The 24,452-nt window shown below is 37.3% G+C and overlaps 1 protein-coding gene across 13 annotated transcripts in view; it reads right to left on the bottom strand.

Annotated features, from left to right (window-relative positions):
- Nucleotides 1-24,452, bottom strand: part of LOC135165362 (CUGBP Elav-like family member 1) — a 118,875-nt gene that overhangs the window by 56,964 nt on the left and 37,459 nt on the right. For 12 of the 13 annotated variants that reach the window (XM_064126576.1, XM_064126578.1, XM_064126574.1 and 9 more), the window contains one exon: nt 23-189. In XM_064126576.1, the coding sequence (XP_063982646.1) occupies nt 23-189 (167 nt within the window). Of the gene's footprint in view, nt 1-22; nt 190-20,715; nt 21,030-24,452 lie in introns of those variants that run through there. The other variant, XM_064126587.1, reaches the window with a different exon arrangement.

Here is a 24,452-nt window from a genome sequence, read left to right as displayed (position 1 = left end):
ATGTATATTCATGATGTCTTACCTTGATGACTACCCGTGTATTTGTTTCGTAATACATTGATCTGATGAACCCTTCCGAACTGCTCGAACATCTCTCGGAGATCATTCTCCTCCATGTCATGCGGTACTTGACCAACGAACATTTTAATCGTGTCTGGGTCGGGTTTCTCCAAACTATTCTCGATCATACTAGAACAAAAAGGCAATTTCAACAATGAAAAATTCATTTCATCCGTTAAACCATAGCAAAATGTTGGCATTCAAATACTCGAGGTATTGAACTCGCGTTTGGATAATGTTGGGCATAAAGAATGTTCACGTTACGTTTCACGTTGGCGTTATCTACCAACGCCGAAAATAGAATTCCAATGGGCGATTGTCCGACAGTGGTTTCCGCTTACCATGCTTCGCTTCTCCTCAGAAATAAACCAGTGAGGTAAACAATTCATGGCCTCGATAATCGTCAATTGCATCATTTTGAAATTATTGCGGTAAACGAATTTTTTGTGCAGAAAAGAAAACTTAAGTGGGAAAAAATAAAGTAGGGAATAAGTGCACTGATTAAGTTCTTAAAATTTCCTGTGTCGTCACTGGGATTCCCCTCACCAGTATTTTGTACTGAGGTACCTTCCTGTCCTACCACCATAATTTTCATAGAAATTCCTCTCGGTGTATTTATAAGGATTTTTTTTAATGGGCCTCACAAAAATTTCTTGAATGCTGTTTGGTGATAGAAACTTGATGAAATAAGAACATGAAAAATCATATTTCAATATTCTCATGCATAATAACCATTCTAAATCTAGTGACATTCACAACTTCTTCTCATATTCATTCAACATTTCAACTTTCCAGCACATGAATTCCATCATCAAACTTTCGACATATGCACCGTTAAACTGTTCACGTACAACTCATATACTCACACACATGTATCCACTGGTACATGAAAAATTGCTGATAAGACACAGTTATGGATTATTCAGGTTCTATTGTTTATATATAAATCTATCCATACTTGAAGGAACTGGCAAACTAAGTTGGGTTGGACAGTATAAAATCGTTGTTGCCTTTTGCATATAAACTTCTCCAGGGTAAAATAATAATGGCTGTGAACAGCCAGTTGGCTCGTGAAATGTGCCATCGTATAAAACAGAGTGATAAATCTACCAACTTGAGTGTCATCTCCCAGTGAATGTATAGATGCCGTTGGTGCCAGGTCAGGCCAGTTATGGGAGCTTGAGAATATTGCTTGTGATTGAAAGTTATTATTGTTGTGGGTTTTTTTATGCTGGAGAATTGAATGAACTTTGAATTTGCAGTGATTGAGGAAATTTCGAGAACTTCCCCTCACATTTTCTAATTGTTTTCTTTAGAGAGAATTAGAGAGTGAGGGAGTTTACAGGATAACGTTAGATAATTATTGATAATGAGAATAATTTTTTTCATTTAGTCTGTTCCATAATAATTTATGGAACAGCCTAAATAAAAATACTCAAGAGTTGAACGGTAATGAATTATTTCATAATGTAATGCAAATACGAAGATGAAGAAGGTACCAATAGTTGAATATCGAAGGATTGTTATTTACGAACGTTAATTTATATCTCCTGACAGCCAACATAATTCAAATTTCAACGTTCAAACAATAACCGTAGTAAGTCAACATGTTAAAACTCCGAAATTTAGTCATCGACGTCATTTCCGAAATTATAATCCGATGAATCATCCCTTAGTCGTTATACCAATCAATAATCATACAAAGATAATCTCAAAATAGGGAAGAAATTAAACCAAATATTTTTAGTCATTCCACAAATGGAAATAAAGGAAATGAGAAATAAAATTAGAAAAAAGTTTTGTTAATGTTCGGGATGAGTTGCATATGGGGGTATATTAAGGTGGGATAAATTCGTTTGGAATGACAGTCCAAGTCAAAGACTGAAAAAGTCTGAAAGATCCTTTTTTAGTCCCCCATTGGGCGAAAAAATCGGGGACAATTTCGAAAGACAGTGAGTGTCAACCACTGAATTATTTGACATCAAATGCCTTTTATATATCTCCATAGTATTGAGTTCAGCTATCACAGTGAGACAAGAGCTTGCACTGTAAACCTGTTCATTGATGCACAGTAGTGCTTTATAAATTTAATCGGGTCAATGTTAGAGCTGCGATGGCATCGAATGGGCCATTCACTTGTAATCAATATACAACACTTCCGTTTAATTATTTCTTTACCTATTGCTGGAACCTAAAAAAAATGACTGTACGCTCACCTTTATTATTGGAAAGAGGGAGCAGATTCAATCAAGATGCTGATAAGAATAGGTTAGAGTGGAGAGATAAGGACGTATGCACTGCGTCTTGTCGGAAGTTAATATTAGCCGTCGGAGGTTGAAACGATTTTCCGCATGGGGCTTTTTTTTCTCTCCCTTCCGCCCTTATTCTTGCCTCCAACACACACGTTTCTTCACACACATCGTCTTTATTTGCCTTCCGCTCACGTGTATCTAGGTACACGTATGTAAACGTTTTTTTTTTCCCTAGTTTTTACCCATAAAGGAAATATGTTTCCGCATTACATGCAGTGAAGAGGTTCCGTTATTTTTTTCTATTGAAAATCGGGGGAAAAAAATTCATTTAAATGAACTTGATTTTATGAGGGCGAGCATACAATTCCCTCCGTAATTAACTCAACTTCAATTGTTAAATGAAACCAAGAGAAAAATGGAAAAAAATTGTTATCAGAGCTGCGATCATACAGATAATTTTTTTACGTCTGTTTTTCATGCACATTCTATCAAATATTTTTCGTATCAATAGAATACCATTCACAAAGGTAAATATTTTTATCCAATATTTTATATTTCAATTAGTTTCACCGATTTCAAGAGAATACCATGAATTTTGCGAATGCTATGTGCTTGAAAAATTCCGGAAATTGTTGCAAGCGATTGGAAAATTCAATTTAATTAAATTCATGAAATTCGTTAAATTCAGTTCGGAAAAATATAATTCTCTATGCGTTCATCGCTTTTCAAATTCTTGTAATATTTCAAGAATGAAAAATAACTGATAAAAATTCACATCATGAAATATATCCTCCTCCCCCCCTTTTCCATTGCGAACATTGTGAATCGACAAATGCCTTCACAATCCCAAAGACCGAAAAGTCGAAAGATACCTTTCTTAGATTTCTTTTCGTTCGCCACTCGTTTCACCGTTATATATGTGGTGATTTCACCAAAGTTACTGGGCACAGTGGAACAATGGCTTCCGTCGTAGTTTCGTATCCAAGTTCTGTTCAGTGCCATTCTTGTGGCAGTGGGAGGGTAGGGAAGGTAAAAGTTTGGCAATATTTCAATGTGGTTGTGCCACTGGCACAGGAAGAAGAGTCGATCGTTTCCATCCATGAGGCAAAAAGACATCAAATGAGGAGTGAATAAACAAAATTTAAAAAAAAAACGTATGAAAAATCCTCATACACCAGGTGCACGCGAATACTTCAGCCAACGACCCATCCAAATGGGGAAGAGACTAACGAAAATTCATTATGAAAATAGTCTGAGTGAGAGGAATAATTTTCATCACGCAATTATCCCTTAATTGCGGTGTAGATCTACGTACAGATGACTCTAAAATTGTATTACAGACGGACAAAGTTTTAAAATGCATTTAAAAGGTCATTCAATGGTTATGGAATAACCAAATGGAGAGATGAAAGGACAAACTTTCAAGGAAATAACTGTCGTTAAAATTTCTTTTTATTCTCATTTTTCTCTCTAACACCTCAGTGATAATGAAAAAAAAAATAGTGTGAACAAGTCAATGTTTCAATATTATTGAATTATGACTGCAAGTGAAAAGTGAGAAGTCGAGTAAGTGCCTTTAAAAAAAAATAATAATTCCTCCGGGTGGGGGGAGGGCGATATAGTGTTTGACAGTTGGACTGTTCGCCAAGCCCTCTGTGAACTTTTCCAATCATCAAGTGTTTTTTTTTTCTTTTTTTTTTTTCATTGTTTGAGTGTATGTTTGAGGGTTTTGTCAGTGGAACGATAGTCCGAAAGAGATGAAAATAAAAGGAATAATACACGGGGAACTAAAAGAAAAAATAGAAAGGGAGGGGGGCATGAGAGGTAAAACGATTGAGCGTGGAATCGGAAAATTTATTGGCACGCTCGTTTGCTAGGGGTGGGAAGGGGGAGGGGGAGGGGGGTGGAAATAGTGTGCGATTAAAACGCGCGTGTATATCGCTGAGAGGCTTGGGTGCGTTGGACGTTCATCGATAGCTCGTATATCACATTGGGATACTCATCGGGCCAATCGAGAGAGAGAGAGATGGTATGAAATAAATGATTGCCCCACGGCGGTACTCTGTGAAAATATCTGCACACTTTGATTCTTGATATTTCTTTGTTGGCAAAGGTATTGACAAAAATTTATGCACACAAGAAGGGGAAGTGGTAGCTACAAATTTGTAATCGATGATGTAGTTGTTGGAATGGTGTAAATGGTGAGAAATTTTCACGTGAGCAACGTTTCCCCATTTTTATGGAGCTCATGAGTTATTTCTGTCAAAAATAATCAAGTCCTAAGTTTTCAATACTCCATACCAAAGTCCTGACACTAAGTACCAACCATCCGTACTCAATCCTTGCCCTGAACTACAATTTTATTTGCCTCCCTTATCTCAATGTCAAATGCTAAATGTCTATGGACCTCGTGACCTTCCCTTTCACGACCTTAACACTCGCTATCAAGTACCACATCCTCTGTACTTAACATCGAGCACCAAATTTCCTCCTCGTCCCACTAAAAACCCTTTAAATACACCGTAAAACTTCAATTACTCCGCTCGAAAAACAACGAAAAAAAAAAAATGATAAAAAGAAAAATCTCGGAAAATTTTTCCAACGAAATAATAAACGCGCATAAATAATCGTTTAAAGTACCTTCTGCACAGCAGTGGAGTGGAGTGGCATTGCTCTCAAAGTTCAGTAGCATTCCCATTCCTTCCATCATACATGATACATGAAGGTACATGTATATACTGTTCACGCACAGGAGGGAACCATGTACAGCACAGCTGCCAGCACGACAGTATGACACTCAGCCAACCACCGTCCCGTGAAATCATGCGCTTCGTGAACCCCCATCCCTCACCAACACATAACCAACCACTCCACCCTCACCACCCCATTTAGCCTGTGCCCTTTCACCCTTTTCCCGTTTCGCTGTTCTCTTCCTCTCTCTCCTTTTTACATTCCATTGACATTCTCCTGTGCACCAATATCACGACGCAGATATGTATAAAATATATACATAAATAGATATATATACATACTGACTTACGCTAAATTCACGCACCCATGGTGGGGGTACAAGAAAACTCAATCCCCGTGATAATTTAATGATGAAGAGAAACGAAAAATAAAAATGACTGAAAGACACCGAGGCGGACTTGACGTTGGGCTTGACTACTTCTTCATCTTTATACATAATGTACGTATCGATCAAGAGGGTAAAATGACAGACACGTGCCCCATGCTCTCTCTATTTCATGTCACTGTCACTGGAGAAATAGAATGAAGGAGATAAGGAACATTACCGCGTAAATTTCTCAGTGGAGGACAAGATTTTTCACCGGAAAATCGAAAAACGAATCGCTTCGAGGGATGTCTAGACAGCAATTCGTGTACGTGGAGGGAATGCACGGGTGTAAGGATTCCTAGATTTTTCAGGGGTAAATGTCAACGGCGAGTCATCCACCTTAAAAATGAATTTTTATGAATTATCGAGGGAATTAATATTTGAGAAAAAATTGAAGGTGAGGGGGAAATCGAGTCCAAATGTCCAAAAGTTCGGTCTATTGCTCTTTCAATTGAGCTACGGGTGGTCCTCTCCCTCTGTTATCTCTCAGTTAATCGTACTATATCATTACCCATTCATACCAACCCCCTGAGATATTTTTATTGTTCAGTTAATTATAAAAATTAAACTTTGGAGTTTATTTTTATCTGTGAAATGATACCATTTAAAATGTTTAATCAGTCCATTTATACCAATTTCACCTTATTACAAATATTTCCCTATTAAAGTTAAGGAAAGTTGATCCACTGTAAGAAGCAACAGTCCGTTAGAAGGTAATTAACGCCAATTTTTACCCTCAAGAGACAGAAGCCATACCTTCCAATGTGCTTACCAACGTTGAGTTAATAGGGAGTTGCTTTGACCATCAAGGAGACTCCTCTCCTCTATATACCGGGTTTGGAATACCCTCTTCTCGTTTCAGAGAATCCCAGAGGATGTCAATAGAGCTTGGAACTGGCTTGAATCACCGCCACAACCGGCTGTACGCTTCTGTTAGCAATCTGTGCGTATACCGATGCGTCTGGTCTTCGGAGTATGTTTCGTCATTATAGAGCATTGACCGTTGAGACTGATATATATATGAATGGTCTTTAATGTTGAAGATTACAAGTAAATAGCAATTTCATGGATATTTATGGGGTTTAATAAGGATGAAGAGGCTCGTCAAACATTCGTTTGAAGTAGTTCAAATCTTCTGGGGCGGAATATTTGATTTTATCTGAATTATTTTCAAGAAAAATATCTTCGACTCATAAATTTCGAAGTCCTATATTCTTCCCGGTTTTCAGGATATCCCCCTCCCTCTCCCCCTCACCGGGAGCAAATTTTTATCAAAAATTAAAATTTTGCTCTGTGTGAATGTTTGAGGTTTTAAGAACAATGATTGAGAGAATAATTGAACTATCGTGACGCTTGATCGTAACCCAGCGCATTTCATAATATAATATGTAGATTCGTAATCACACGCATAATCATATTCAACTGCGACATTGAAATATTTCATGGCTCTGTGGAACACCGAAAATAGACATTTGTCCTGCAATAATTATTTGATGTTGACTGCACTGTATTCGATTATTGAGTATCGAATAATGAAGCCATGCCATTGCACTCGTAATTGGAATTTCCTAATAATAATAAATATTCTGGTAAATTTATGCCCCGAACAATTATTTCCATATGCCATTATCAATCCTAAAATTAATTTTCCATGGAAAAGCTGATCAATTAGAGGAATCAAGAGTGGCATGCGGATGAGATAAAAATAAAGATAATGAGAATGACGGTCGATAGTAATTCTATTTTCCAATTCGTAAGAGTTCACCGGCTGGAAATAATTTCTAAAAAATTGTCTGAGGAAAAAAATTGATAACAATTCATTGAAAACTGATTATTGTATTTCAGCGGATAAAAATAGAAATTTAATTTCTGGAAGTGACAGTTAAATGAATATTCAGGTCAATAATTAATGCTCGTAAAGACGAACAGGGGTGTCATATTCGCGATGTAACATTAATTATCACTGGTAATTAAATCACTGCGGATATTAGAAACATCAATCATCATATTCAAATAAAATTTCCGTAATGGTCCGGTAAATCACAAATTTGTAATTTCAAATTATAAATCAGAATGGAACTGCCCTCTTATACATTTTATTCTAACTCATCTCTTTGCAATATCAATACGTACACACTTCATTAATTATAATAATCACAACCTTAAGCTTTAGAGGTAACACAGTTTAACGTTAAATATTTTTCATCACGTTTTTATTACGAAAGGAAAAAATATATCGAGTGCACATCAATATGGACTGGATTTTTTTCTATTAAAAATTACCAATCGTCATATATTACTTTCAATTGAATCTCAGAATAGAAACGAAGCAACGGTGACAATATATATTTTTACAGAACAGTAGAACTAAATTAATAAAAAAACCAATAAACCCCTATCTCATTCAAATTTAATGTAACCTCTTGTAAAAGAAAAAAAAAATCCTCTCCATGAAGCATTGATGATACATAAAAAATTGAAAATCCACCATATTTCTATATACCATGCATATGGATATCCACAACGAGAGTATGGATGCGCGGATTTCCCTATCGTGCAATACATTTCTACTAACCGAATCCCCACCCTTATATCCTCCCACCTTTCCTAACTCTTCCACATAGTCTCGCACTCTCGAGGTATTACTACCCCCATATGGCACAAGACCCGTTTATACTCAAGAGAAACTGCATCATCCATTACAACATTCCACCATATACGGTCCAGAGAGCCCTCTAACCATTATATTTTGTGTCAAATGTACCCACCTGTAGGTGAATTCCCCTACAAATACACGAAATGAAAAAAAAAAAATTTCTATATTCCGCATCACGAATATGCTGGAGTTACTCCTGAGGATACCTAAGATAGCCAGGTCCTGATATATTTTTTCTCTTATTTTACCAGTTTTTTGTGTCATTCGAGTGAAGAAAGTGGTGGGAGGGGTTGAGGGTGGAGGAGTTGGAGAATTCGCCCGGGAGAGATTTAATATTACCTATATCTGGTACCGAATCGCTGCCACTACCCGTGGGGAAATCCGATATTCCGGTGGTTTGCATAAAGGGATGGGTGAGGGGTCGAGGGGGTGTGAGAGAGGGGATCGACGACTTTCACTCGTGATATGATTTATCGGTGTAGCACAGTAACGAGGAATTGAGTTATGGAAAATCGATTGGGACGAGCCTTCGGGGGTCTTTGAGAAATTCGCGGCTCGTTAATCTGAATTGCCCTTCTCCCCTCCCTTGAATTCACTGTACAATTGAATGTATCGAAGAAAATCATTCTTTCTTTAACATGTTTCGAATTTACGGTTATTGGATTACAAATATTTAATTTGTGGATAAATTGAACCTGAATTGGTGTATTGCAATAAAAAAAAAATTCAATTTATTAATGTCAGTTGTTATAATGATGGAAGCAAAGGGAGATTTTCAATAATCCGAGTGAAGGGAATATTTTTAGGTTGAGATGATGAGGGTTGAGGATGATATCAATCTGTGACAGAGGGTTGGAATTTTAGGAGGAGAAATTGAATTTAATTGAATGATTGAGATCAGATGTGACGGATCATCTCGAAGTTTGAGTTGATTAGGGTTACAAATTTGGAAGGGAAATGTGCAGAGTTACCATCTGGGGATGTCAGACCGAGGGATAATCTCGGTATTTTTTTTTCAAATACTAACGATTCATGCCCATAATAATGAACAAGTACTAGTACTTAGTCATGAAGTACTAGAACGTGGTATTGTACCAGTAATGCTCGATATACGCCCACTGCATAATAATAAAGCTCAAAAAAGGGCAAACCATTAGTACTGTACCATCAAGCACTAGTACTTGAATCTCTAGTACCCAAAAGTGCGAGTGGTTAATAATGAAATGCAGACGAATACTCAGTAAATATTAACAAACGTATCACAACCCACCTGTCGGTTCACAGATAAGTACTTGATGTTTAATTTAAAAAAGTACTCGTACTCGATATCAATCATAATAACTCCTCAAAATCATTTGCCCCCCCCCCCCAAAAAAAAATAACGAAATACCCGGCCATTAAAATCTCCCTAATTTTATAAATTACTTAAAAAAAAAAGACCTGCAATTATGGTTAATTAATTTATTGATGAATGCACTCACTAACGTAAAGTATAATTTAGCTCCATCATCTCACTTATCTCCCTCCCACTCTACCCCGAAAAATATTTTCAAGTCCCCTACTGGGGTTATAACGTTAGCAAAACTTTTTGCAAGAAAATATTCCCTAGAATTTATGGGAAAACTTGTACCTTCACTCATACCTATGTATTCTATATACATTGCACATGGGTGAATCTCCCTCCCTTCCCCCCCCATCCTCCTACCCCTTTTACTACCCCTCGCCGATCGTCTCATTCACATGCCTTCACCTACACACAATTTTCATCGTTGTGACGGTAATTGCTCAAGATGTATCGTTCAACGTTCACCGAAAAAGTTTTATCTCTTTCTCGTGTATAACCCTCTTTGGGCTCTCGATTTTTCCACTGGGATATACAGAAATTTCATGACGGTTATACATCAAGATATTTTATACATATATCTCAAGTGTGTGGGTAACGTGGAGTATGTTATACATATATAAATATATATATATTTATACATAGATATATATACACATATATATATGAGACCACGTCAACGAGTCGCTGGGGAAGCATATGCCTTCAACCAACAACCCTCTTCAAGTTTCTTAACACGAGCCACCTTTAACATGTTACTTACTCCTTTGAGAGTACGTGTGACGATGTGTCAAACGTTTGTGTCAACAAAATTTTAGTTTGAATTCAAAAAATTCAGTGGAACAAAATAATATCTTCGCGCGGCTCCATTATTTCCAATTTAGGGGATGTTATATTAGTTCACTACCCGAGCACTGACCCAAATTAACTTTTAATCTTGAAAATATTTGCGCGGACGTGCAACCCTTCCTATTTATTTATTTTTTTTTAGTTTTGTGTTGTTATTCTAATTGAGGGGTGAGTGGTTCCCTTAATCGAAAGGTTTGTCGTAGATATTTTCAGGGGAGAAAAAAAAATATAAACCGTGATGATATGAGAATATAAAATATTCTTTTGTGATATATATTTGGATGCGGGGGGGAGTGACATTTTTGTGGACAAATGGCAATAAAATTATTTCAAGTTGGATAGGGTAATTCTAGGTCATCCGGGAATCGTGAAATTATTATTGGCACGGAAAAGTTGGTTAGTAGAGTTCATGGACCATTTCCGATATTCGATAATGTCCGACTTCGGTGAACAAAACTTCTCAAATTGGGAAAATTAATTCCACTTTTTCTTCATAGCTGGTTGCATTAATTATCCACAACTTCAATCATTTATCGGTGAAGTTTTCCCACAAGAAGACTTTCAAGTGGAATGCAAATGTTTTATTTAACTTTTATTTTTAAATCACGGGATCGAACCGGCACATGCCACACAAACGCCCTCTCATCTGTTGTGATTAATAATCATTGATTATGTTTACTCGCAATTTTAGTATTTTCATCTTTTTTCCCTTCGTTGCAAAATTAATGTCTTTCGCGAATGAACAATCGATGAAAATACCGCTGAGTTAAATTACAGATTTGAAAATTACATCACGCGAACAGAAATAAACTGAGTCAAATGCAAAAATGATATTTCCATGGACCCGAAACTATACAGATATATGTGTATGTGTGCGTGCTGGAGACGAAAGCGTTGTTTAATCCGGTCGTGAGAAGGATTGGGGAGGAGGGGGGGGAGCAATGAGCTGTGGACCATTGGTGGATTGGTGGGAGAATGGCTAGTGTACTCTGTGGTACACCAGCACACACACATAATACAATATCACGTGTAAAAAAAATTCCATTTTGTTTGTTTATTTTTGTGAAGAAAAACACGGAGTGGGATAATAAATGATTAATGACGAAAATAAAAAAAAATCGTATTCTGCGGGTTGATTATTCATCGATAAACAGTTTTTCGGATATTGTGTTGGTATAGCAAATATTTTGAAACATCAAACATTTTACGAGATTAATTCATTTCTCTCTGTTTGTGATTGTAGTAACGAGGTAAAAAAAATCGATTGGCAGTGGTTAAAAAAAACCGGAGGATGAAATTTTTTTTCCCGAATAAATGGAAATAACTGACGAATTAGAGATGATAAATAAAATCCAGTTTTGCTTTGGAACAATAGACTAGAAGAGAAAATTATTAATTATGGAAATGGACAGGGAATATTTCGCCGGTTATTCTTTAAAAATACATAATTTTTTTGATAATACAATGGTAAAGTCAATATTTTTTATTCCACAAATGCTTTCAAGTGTTTTTTGTTATTTTTTTTTATTTTATGTTACGCTATCGCAGCAGAAATAAAATTTCCGTAAATTTCAAATATCACATTCGAGTTTTATGGAAAAAATAGACGGGATTGAAAATTTGTTGACGATGAAAGCAAAAACAAGTATATTCCGATGGTTTACTATTTTCAGATAAACAATTTCCCGGCACTGTTACGAGAAAGCAAATATTTTGAAACATAAAATATTTTACGAGTTTTAATTAACGTACGAGCACATGATCCCTATCCAATATTTTATATCTACGTCGTTTTTTTTTATTACGACGAGATAATTTCATATTTATGGAAATCTCAAAATCATAAAAAAAATTATTAGTCGCCATATGCTACGCGAAAAAAATGGTGTTCATTAATTCACTAAATACATTAACATCGGAATAGAATTATTTTACGCTATCAGACGGAAGAATATCGGCAAATGTTTCAACTTTGGGAGAATTTGATTAGCAGATTTACATGCTATTTCGAGTATTACGAAAGCGGTTCAACGACTAGAGACAAAACCAAAGCAAGAAGGAATGAATCATAAGTTTGAATTAGCTCGAAACTTCTTCAAATTGAATATTTTCCTTTCCCTCCCATTTCAATTTAAACTGTATTACGACGGCTAATTGAATGGAAAAAAAGAAGACAACGATTGTTTGGGTATTTTATAAATCTGGAGATGAACAGTCGATGAAGACTGCCTTTATAAACCTTAAAAAAAAATATAGATTTACCAGGGACAGTCTCTCCTTGCCCGCGACCTCGAATTTTTTTTTCTTACAAAAAAATACCTCAAATTGTTTCGCATTTTTACCCCATTTTCAAAATAACTTCATTCGATTTGTTCTTAAAAATCGATTACGTCTTCCAAATAATAGATTATTTACCTGAAAGATCCTAAAAGAGACAAATTATACTTCGATAACGTGATTAATACATTAAATAACATCCACCATCGAATCGTCCTGAAAGCTATTTCCGCCCATCATAATCCAATACATCAAACCATCGAAAGACACCTCAATTCCCCTAAAACGAAATTCCAAATTATCAATAATCAATTATCGAAATGAACTGCACCAAAGGAACGAATCACTGTCTGACACCATTCTTGGATGTTCTCCTTTATGATACCACCAGCCCACCATAAAAATACCCCCAAGTGTCGTGTTCACTCTCCGAAAACGACTCGTTGGATAATTTTTCCTCAAACTTTTTCCCTCGTCCAGCATCGCCTCTCCAATTAAAAAAAATCACCAAACGAAAGGAATGACAATGCTAAGAGTATTATTGCGATCACGCATGTACCATAAAAGTTTCGCTGAGCTTTCTCTCATTGGTGGTAAGTGGCTGGACATTGGGGAAGCACACGCGGTTGCACCTGGCTAGTTGCAGGCCACACAGGAGTACCAAAATGAGGAAGAGAGAAAGAGAGAGAGAGAGAGCAGCAAAAGCTCATGGACAACATATACACACGAGGAATGGACGACACTCTGCAGAGGCACGTATAACCGTAGACATTTACGACACTATTAAGTTTATTACAACCGCAGGAGCGCAACCCGACGGCTTCCATACTCGGAAAATCGGCCGAATGCACGAGATGCCCTCCCTCTGCATTCATCGATATATAGACAATGGATTTTGCCTTGCCATACGCGCACCTTTACTACTGCTCGCCGGCCAGTGAGATGAGGGCGAAGGGCTGGATGATGGGGAAGGGGGGGATGGGGATGAAGGGGCGAAGGGTTAGGCTAGAGGAGAGAGTTGTGAGTACACCATGGGCTGCTGCTGCTACTCTTTCTCTCTTCCTCGACTAATGCCCAGTATCGAATTTCGATTAATCGATCGCGAGCGAGAGCACCATTACGCGGTGGCACACACCGGTCTCGGGGCCATTAATAAAAGCTCTTAATATTGTAAAGAGAAACGGAATACTATACGAGGATAACGTAACCCTTCACTAGTACCTCCATTCGGTTGTTTCCGTAAGAAAATTTTTTCTTCTTCCGAATGGAAGTCTTATATTTTTGGACTTTCGATTTTGTAGTTCAATCTTATTCATATTCAGTTATGATGGTCGACTTGAATAATAAATATTTTTTAGATATATTTATTGGAGATGGTTTGGAATGTTGCAAAAGCTGAGGAATTGCTTTTTCGGAGACATGTCCGAATGTAGATATACAAAATCATTTTTTTTTTGGAGCTATTGCGATGTGGGTTTTTCCACTCGTGTGATTGGTATCCTAGCCGAAGGCGAGGAATGGCCAACCACACAAGAAAAAAAAACACACACCGGGAAAGCTCGGATAATATTTTTAGTGATTTTCAGGTTTTCGGATTTGGTAGAAAGGGATAACAATTTTCAGACGATAAAAAATGATTGTTCTGTTTGAGGGAAATTAATCTACTGTTAGGTGATTTATCGGAAACGATTAATTATTGTTTTAAAATTTAACGAAATGAATTTCATGGAATTTGTTTACTGAATCAAATTCATTTAAAAATCAAGGGGAATTACTGGAAAAAGGGGGATGCAGTACGGAGTGGAAAAAAACATAGAGAGACGGAAGGGTTTTAATCCCCCTTTTTTAATTCCATTGTTTTTTTGAGATTTCAATCCAGTGATGGGTGGAGAGTGCGGACGCTTATGGTGCTGATGGGGATTTAGAGGGTTTTCGGTTGAGGGGTTTACAATGTCGGAATAATAAGAATGAATGACCGCGAAAAATCAACTGAGGGAGAAAAAAAATATTGAAAAATGTTTGGGGCTTGAATCTGGAAATATGTGACTTGTTAGAGGGATGGAACGTTCTTTATCACATGAGCCATCAGTTTTTACAACATCTGTAACTTTATTTTCGACCTTTTTTTACTTGATTCCGATGTTTTCTCAGGTTTTGGACAAATGGTCGTTTTTTCTTTTCATTAATTCACCAAAAAGTCAGGCCTAGAACGTTGAAAATATCCAAGATCTCTGTAAAATCCCCCACACATACACATTCAGTGAAGAAATCATCAAATTAATTTTCAGATACGATCAAACTGGGTGGCCCACTTGACAAAGAATAGCCCATGTAGTTTTTACTGTCTGTCATACGAAACTTTTACGATCTTGAAATATGGAATGATAAAGCAAACGTTCCTGGAGGGGATGCAATATTTATAGCAGTTCTCTCCTCGCGAGCTATTCTCTTCCACAATGAATATAGGTGACGTATAAAAAAATACAGACAGCAATGGATTCATATGAGATGGACTTCCAATTTTACAACTGAACTAACATGCTCGTCTCAAAATGGCATGAACTGACATAGATGGCTGATGATGATGAATCCAAAAATGTCTTGGATTCCTTCACATGCTGGTTAAAATTCACCATCTATCCAGAGGAGCTAAAACATATTTCGTGATGATATAAAAATAAAGAATCCATGTGATAATACTGCGCATGTAGTGCAAGAAGAAATCGAGCCCGCAATCCGTCGTTTCCATAATTAAATAAAAATCTATATTCTGAGATGTCAGACATTCTCATCATCCTGATGATTTCAAGAGACGCTGATTTCAATTTCTTGAGTACTAAAAACTTCGTTATAAGAAGCAACACCATTTATTCACGAGTTTTAAGTTCACTCTGGGATTTTTATTATTTAATTTATCCTTTCGATGGTCCAATTCGTTATATTCTCCATTGAAATGCTGGTGTTTTCAGCCCCAGGGACAGACAAGTTAATCAAATCCACAATTTCAACCGTAAAATTTTTAATTCGATGAATTCGTCAATAGAAAACGGATCCATACATATTAACAAAAGATAACCTCTGGTTATTCCAATTTTTTTTAACTCTCAAGATTTTTTCCACCTTATAGCATGCGTTAAAAATATCACGTCACATAATTTTCTAGAATAATAGGGAATTTTTAAACGTAAAAAATAAATTGAAGATTTGCATTCTCAAAGATTCGGACCAAACAGCTCATCGGAATAATCTTCAGAAGATCCTCCGAAAGATTTCTAGAAAATTTTGCAATGACAGATATTATTCCACACGAGTGATCTCGACTAAATTAGAATGACCCACATAAATGATTCCCCTCATCAGGTTCTGAAAAATTTTCTAATCCAACCCATTAAAATTCACTCCTCATCTCCACTTTTTCATCTGTTCAACGTCAGAAAGTACTTGAAATTCAAGTTCCCCAATTACTCCTCCCATTCGCTAATTTTCCTCCACATTTTCCCTCCACGTGTACAACAAAACCAAAAACTGGTTTGTTAAAAGCAATAAAATTACGTTCAACAACCATCACTCAGTGAGTAAAATCAGAATTATCCCCTCCCCATATACACCACCTTCTCTCGCCCCCAATCACGTCATATATAGTCCCCTCAAGTGTAAATATGTACAGCCCCTTGCCGTCTTCACATTAAGAAAAAAATATGAGGTTGAAAAAAAAAAATTACGTGAAGAGCTCCCGAAGGCGAGGTTGCATTTATTATACAGAACAGAATACGTTGAAAGAATAAACGAGAGAGAAAGACCGGTGGAAGATAGAAGGGGGAGGAGGTGGAGGAGGAGAGATGGAAGCAGAAGGAGCTTGAATTTGCATAATTGTTTTCAGTTTACCTGCTCGCCTCTCACTAATGAAGAAAAATACGTCCACAACGGTGTATACTCATTCCCCCTTTCTCTCACCCCCATCAACCCAAAACCCAAGGTTATAACGTTCGGCAAAAGCTTCTCGTGATAGTGTGTGCACACACAGTTTGTAAATACCGATGCGATTTTCCACACCTCGAGAGAGGTGGAAAGCAAAGTTTATAACTGCACTGGTAGCCAGGAGTTAATGCACCGAGCTTTGTATTTATGCCTTTCACTATTTTATCGTGTTAACATCTAATCGTCTTAAGGTTCGAAGTATTTTCCAATTTATTATTTTTCAAAATTTAATGAACTTCGGGGATTTGCTTAACGAATGTATTTGCTGATTTTTTTATGGCCCGATAAATGTCCTGAACAATACAATGTGCGCTGAACATCGACGGATATTTACGGTATCGGCAATGAATTTGAATTATTTCAAGTGATCAAAATCTAAATGAAAAAAAATAGCAGGTAATTGTTCATTTTCTGGAGATTCGTCAGACTTTGTAGTACTCAGATAAAGACGGCGAATTTTGAGTGGTTCATTAAAAACTTTTCGAAATGTCGAATCACGAGCGCACGAGACAATCCTTCGTCAATTATTTCACGAGAAATGGAGGAGATTTTTTAACTCCGAGTGAAAACTTTTTTTTTATCATACCGCGGAGTTAACCGCGTTATGATAGGCATTAACGAATTTATGGACTTTGGAGTACTTTGTCTTGCCATAATCCATCAGCGATTCATTATTTAATCCGCATTTATCGATAATTCGGTAATTCTTATGGAAATTCATTCTTGTCAAGATGAAGATGACATTATCTGGAATTTTTTTATTGGTGATTTTTTGATAATCTCATATAATTATAGAAAAGATTTTGGAATTATTTATTTTTATGAAAAACGTCTCTCCTTTTAATGTAATTTTTTTATCTGGCTCAGCCCAAATAAGTCCATTTTACCCCACTAACACGATAACCTCTCTCAGATTATTTTCTCCGCCATTCAACAATTATGATCCCTCCATTTATTTCTTATCAATGCGAAGCTTTGCACACCCCAATTTATTTCACCTGGTCCCCTATAAATTTCGCACATGCAGTACGTAAAACAAGCGCACACTAACCGACTTCGAATAACGAATTTTAATCCCAAAAATATTATTTAAACTAATTCAATCAGCCTCGACAACTCTGAAATATTCTCAAGTCCAAATTTTTATCAAAGTAACAATGCTAATAATTTCCCTCCCAATAAACCCTCAAATCCCCCACTTTCTGCTCCCTGATGACATTCCAAAACACCCTCCACTACTCCAGTCCCCAAATACCCCAAATTCCCTAATCACCACAAATCACCTAATTATTCACTTGCGATAGTTTCATCATTTCAATGCTCCCCTCCCCAAATCATCAACACAATGTTCTCACCCCTCGGCTATTCTCCCTCACAAAGCCCCCAAAAAATTTCCACCCCACTGTCAACCCACCTCAACTGCCTGCAAAGACGTAAGCAAAAAACCATCTCGAGTACGATTTTATAAATTCCGCGAATTCAGCAGATGAAATAGTGCATAAGTGCGCGAAAGAGAGAATAGTAAAAATAGGGGTGGTGTTGAGGGGTGGAATAGGGGGTGGGTGAGGTTCAGGATACCCTCGAAAATCCTGAATCCTGCTATGTCAAATTACTTTTGTGCCGACACCGTAAACCAGTCTCTGTCTCTCCCCCTCTCATCTCACCCCCTCAAGCCCACTCCCGTCTACCTCTCCTCCTCCCTCCTCCCTCACCCCCGATCAACCATCTCTATATCCCCACCTATAGTCGACTCACTCGTGGTTCACTCGCACTCCCCTCCTATGTTAACTCTCCCTCCTTCACCCCTCCCTAGACCCCCACTTCATCTACATCACGGACTCTCTCATCCGTTTTCCTTTGTCCTTATATACTTCAGCCCTATCCCTCTGTCCCCCTCGCCGATCCTTCAACTTCAATGTACCATATCTATATACTCGGCACGTTTTCACGACCTTTTGAGGGGGTGAATAGTGAGGGGAAATGGGAGGGATGGTTAGGGGCGGTAGAGAATGTAGGAGCGAGCTCGAGTCTTCCGCCAAATCAACCCGGCAAATTGGAGCTTGCAAATGATCTGTCTTAAAGATTTCACTAATTGCGTGCTGAGAGCGGAATAAAACGGGAGGAAAAGTAGAAGGGGAAAAAAATGGAGGATTGTGCGTATATTTTTATGATATTTTTTTAGTTTCTGCGCTTCAGTTTTCCAGGATATTTCCGGAAATTTTTGGGGGTTATTTTTGTTGAATAATTAGACCGTGAAGGGAGGGGCTTTCGAGGGGGGCTTTTGAGTGAAAAGAGTCTTCGTATGTCGTCCTCTTGTCGTTATTATAAAATGTACACTTAACGCATTATTTTTATCGCTCAGATGGACTGAAATTTTTAATAACAATAGACTTGCGAGGACAGTTATTGGTCTTGGGAATATTTTACGGAGATTGTTCTGAAGGGCTTTTGGCGGACCCAAAGCCGATATTTTCCCTCAAAAAATTTCATTTTTCACGTAATTTTCAACTTAATGAGTCTGCAAATTTCCTCCTCATAAATTCTCTCCCAATTCAATATCGTTAACCCACTAAAAATAATGAATAAATCCCTCTATAAAGGGAATAAAAAATAAAAATCGTTAATCATCCAAATATCCAATAAACCCATTACTCCATACTAAATCCACCATTTTTTTTTAACATCAGACCATTTCAATTTCAATGAATTCCAAGGTAGTCGCTAAATAATAATGGGATATTAATGGGAAATTGGTAGAGGACGGGTAGACCAGTGCGATAAGGCACTTATCGGATAATTCAATTACCGGATCTTCAAACCGTTATCTACACCGAAGTACCATTGTCTCTAAACCCATGCCCAATGTCCCCCTGATATATATTATCCTCTTCCTCACCAGGGAGACTATAACCGATGTATTATCTCCTCTCTTTTTCGTCCCGTCGCATCCCCAGCCAAGTGAAAGTGACGGAAAAAGATTAAAAAATTCCAAGGGGACAACGGGGGCCCGTTTTGTCGGTGGGGAAGGGGGGGTGGGCAGGGGGAAAGGGGAAAATACGCTGGGGTAAACCCGAGGGTGACCCCATGCTCGTCGACTGGAATGCAGATACGGGGACGTGTTTGGATGCAGGACTAGAGATTTTCAGGGGGTCCAAGGGGTTACAGTTTATGTGTGAGAATTTCCTATTCTCCGGAAAACGTTAGAACCAAAACTACTATCGCTCACAGATAACGCCTCGTCCTAATCCTGATGCATAAATTTCACCGGGGTGAGGGAAACCCGGACGAAAATACCAGAAACTTACCTTCAAGGACATGGGACGGAATTTATTGGAAGGGAGAACATGTTTATCTTAGAATAAAGAAAAAATATTGAAAGATTTTGGGCAATGGGGAATTTATTCATCGGGGATGATGGGGAGAGCATTAAGGGATGCACACGGAGAGGAATATTCAATAAAAATTGGGATTTTATTTATTGGTGTGGGAGTGATTCCAGTTCTGACATCGGGAATTTTATGGGGGACCGCTCGATTTTTTTCCGGATTTTGCGTAAAAATTTCCTGGGAATTTTTTGTAAAGGGGTTGCGGGGTCGCGGAGAGATGGGGTTGTATTGTCATGGGGTGTTAACGCAATCGTGGAGCGGGAAGTGTTTTAACTTTCCATACTGAGATAAATTCTAATGGTAATTTCAAGTGTCCGCCTTTGAACTGCGGTACCGAGCTGTTCAAGAACATTTTTAAGGTCTGAAGGAAGAATTAGAAAATTAGAAACGATTGAAACTGGTAATTTTCGAAGCATAAGGTATCCTTGGATATTCTTGAACACCTGAAGTCGATAAATTCTGAAAATATATTGAAGGAGACAATATAATTTTCTTCTTAATGAAGGAAAATATGGAACAATTAGCTTGTATATTCCTGTTTCTGGGAAAAAATCGATCGAGGGACTTGGATATTCTCGAATGTACGATTCTCCCAATTCCTGTGGAAATTCAAACCGCTGAAAATATTCCAAAAGTTATAGAATTTGGAAAAACCTGAGAAATCACGACTTAAGTCCGAAAATTTCTGTAAATTTTCGTACTTTACAAAATGAAATAAAAATCCAGTATCAATAATGACAATATATTTCAATCGTCAACTGATAAGTAAATCTAAAATGGCCAAATTATCTACTCACTCTTTAAAATCTCCAAAACTATTATTATTTCGATCGAACCCCCCGAAAGTCTGATCATCGAACAAATGCATTCCGGAGTCGTACGGTGAACAATTCATGAGAAGACTCTGCAGCCTCATTATTTCCAGAAAATAAAACTCCACACACTCTAAAATTCTCCAAATAGCTCTACAAAAATTCAGAGGATCCTCCAAATATCTTCCGCAAGATAAAATTGGCGACTATTCGATCAACAGCTTTAAAAAAAAAAAACGAGATTTGGAATGAACCACGGAATAGACCCGCGTGATGCTCCGGTTGAGCAGAAACTGGCGAAAAATCGTTCGACAGTCGTCGCAACTCAATAATATTCGTCAGCTTTGAAATAAAAGGAAAGATGGATCAAAGTGAGAGGGAGATGGAGAGAAAGAGACAGATAGGGAGATATTTGTCCTCGCTATAGTATTTCCCTCTGTAAAATTTGTTGATGCCATCAGGTATCGCACACAGGGATTATCCAAATACTGACATTGGCACGAAAAACGGGAGCCAAACTGAAAAAGTCTGAAAACCAAACACTTGATGCTCCCGATGGGAGAATTATTATTATTCTGCGGTTCCCCTGGGGTTCTAGAATAACACTGGTATTATGATTTTTTTTTTCACCCACTCGAATCTTTCAATAATAAAAGGTCCTTTATTTCCAACGATTACGTCATTCTGCAAATGGGAGCATTTGAATAATCCCTCGGAAACACAAGGGGACATTAATTGGGCGAGTCTGTATTATCAGAATTTTCTCCAGCCTGTGATTTCTCTCTGATATTTTTGCAGAATTGGAAATTGAAATGTCCATCGAACTGGAGATTATCGTTTTTCAGGATTGTGTGAAGTTGGGGTAAAATGGAATAATTTTACTCACCGTTGATTCATCGATAAATTATGCGAATTGAATTCGGGAGATTGAAAAAATAATTGTGAATTGACGGTGAAATCATTGAAGTTGGTGGACTGCAACGATTTTTTTTAATACGTTTTCAATGAAATTTTCATCGTAAACCGCTGATTTTCTATAATAAAGAGAACAATTCGTTGAAGTGTAATTAATTATTTATTCTACACAATGAGACGAACAAATCGTTCGTCGAAAATAATCAAATGTTTTCTTGGTAACTGGATAACAGATTTATTTGTCTCTAACCGAATGAAATTGCGAAATAGACGATACACTTTTAATGAACATTTCCCTTGATTAAGAAAATTTTTCTAGGTGTCATCGGTAATTAAGAGTAAACCGTGGATTTATCCGTGTATTCCTTCATTAGATGTGTATTGAGAAATTTATAGGTTCGAATTTACGATAATGTATATCTCGTAAATTTTCCCTGACTCACTCCGTAGACATCTAATATCGCTGCAACGACATCCATTAAATATTTGATTATCAATCGATTGTTCAATACTATCTCGTTGACTCGTTATGAAATAGTGTATTGTCAGTTTGATGCGTCTAGGCTGTTTCGTCTTTCACGCCATCTCACATGAGCCGAATAACGCGAATACAGCTGGACACGGTGGCTCGATCATGCGCTTGGACAGTTCAGCCGTATACACCCCTCTAACGCACCGGTAAATCATATAACATCGAGGCCCATTAAACATATCCAACGGCCCTGAACGGAGTTACGTATACGTATTTCGTGGAGATCTCTATTATTGTGGTTTTTATTCACTTGGATTCCACATTTCTCGGGGAATATAGTACGATTGTTCCATTGAGGGTGAGGAGGAATGAGAATTGGCAAGAAATTTACGAACAAATGCAATTTCTATCGTGGAACATCTTATTTTTTTTATCTCATCCAGAAAATACTCTATACACTGAGAGACAAATATTTGTTTGGGACAAACAAACTCCCGAAATTTCTAGTGGAAAACATTGAAAACTTATTTTTTGCTTGAACATCTACTAAAAATATGGTCCCATGAGGATACTCGAAAAATAACGTCTCGGCGCGAATTTTTCTTCTGAAGAGCTTTTTGTTTTTCTAAATAATTCCAGCGCTTTGGCATCTCTAATGACGAGTCGTCAAAACAATATATGAAACGAGAGATTGTACTATAATCCACCGGAAATGAGAAAACATTAAAATCTAGTCGCAGCAATTCTCGTAGCGAAAATTCTACTCTGTTCCTCTCGCTGCAACTTTTATATCAAATTTGAGTAACAAAGAGAACGAGATTCACTCATATTCTCTCCAGTAACATTAGTTTATCTGAGTAAACTTCATTGGAATCTCGTCTTTCATAGCATCCCCAAAGTTTATGTCACGGTGCACGTTTGCCAAGAGAGAGAGATATCCTGGGTACATCATAAGAACCCCCAGCGATCCTCCACGGAAATTCCCTGACTAACAAGAAAGTAGAGGAGAAAAAAAAAATATATATCCCTCACGTATACATAAATACATCCTTATGTACCGTACATGATACAAGAGGGGAGAGGTTTAGAAACAATGTACATGGCACTTTGCCAGGCCAACACGCCGACGAGGATTTCCAACGTCCCTCTTCAACAAACCCCTGGGCCCATTGTCCAAACCCACCAAGCACCGGGGTTTCTATATCAGATTCCATGCGAATGTACAAGCCAACCGGAAGAGTCGGATGTCCGAAATTTCGAGGGGTTTCGATGCTCGATCGTACTTCGAAACCGGCTGCGTCTCATATTCTGATGTTCCCTGACATTTCAATAATAAATCGGAAATAGAATTGGAATGAGAGAAAAATATTATTTTGCCAATGATATTTGTTTTGGATAAACAAATGCCCGGAATTTCCATTGGAAAATACGCTTTAAATTCTTAGAAATAGAATATTTAATTGGCAAAATTATATTTTTCTCTCGGTGTGGAAGGAATGATGAAAATTAACATTTATTCGCAGTGACACCACTGATAATCTAATAATTACGGAACTTGTGGATTTTACATGAGAGGATCGTAATTATTCTCAGACGATTCAGATAAAAATTATGGAATTTTCAGGAAAAATTCAGTGACTCTTCCGTCAAATTGTCATGTCACATCTGGGATTTATTTGCGCATAAATGGGCCGAACGCCATTTTTTTAACTGCTAATTTTATAACCTGTCTCCAATACGCTCACTGGAGACTTCCATGTGGATTAATTACTTTTAATCATTTTAATTCGGGCAAACTGCTTCGAGAAACTATTCCACATTCAACTAACAATTAATTGTAATTGTTTTTAACAGTCAATTACTCCAGAAACTCGTCACTTCGTTGTCTCCATCAAATGTGACTTCTACCGATGTATACACCCAACAACATTCACTTTACTATTTCCTCCAATCATCAATAATTCGCAACTGACCCAATGAACTTCAATTTCCCTCCAATAGCAATGTTCGAGGTGCCCTCCCCCTTCATTACACATACAAATACACATTCACCAAACAAAATGATAATTTTTACCAAAAATTTCTCTCCACAAAAATCATCATTGAGCTCAAGCTTTCAAAAAAAAAATTCTCTCGATTTATTTTTGTAGTAATTTTTTTTCTGTCTTTCCATTTTGCCCCAGTCTCCCCTATCCACATGAAATTATCCGTTACCAAGGCATCGATGACATGGTAACTTTAGCTGTACATCGTGCTACCATCAGAGCCATTACCCAAAATAATATGTATTAAGTAATCGATACAACTTAAATCCCCACCAACCACTGGAAATAAT

This window comes from Diachasmimorpha longicaudata, chromosome 8 (genome assembly GCF_034640455.1).
Source record: "Diachasmimorpha longicaudata isolate KC_UGA_2023 chromosome 8, iyDiaLong2, whole genome shotgun sequence".
Taxonomy (NCBI): domain Eukaryota; kingdom Metazoa; phylum Arthropoda; class Insecta; order Hymenoptera; family Braconidae; genus Diachasmimorpha; species Diachasmimorpha longicaudata.
This window is presented reverse-complemented; position numbering and strand designations above follow the sequence as displayed.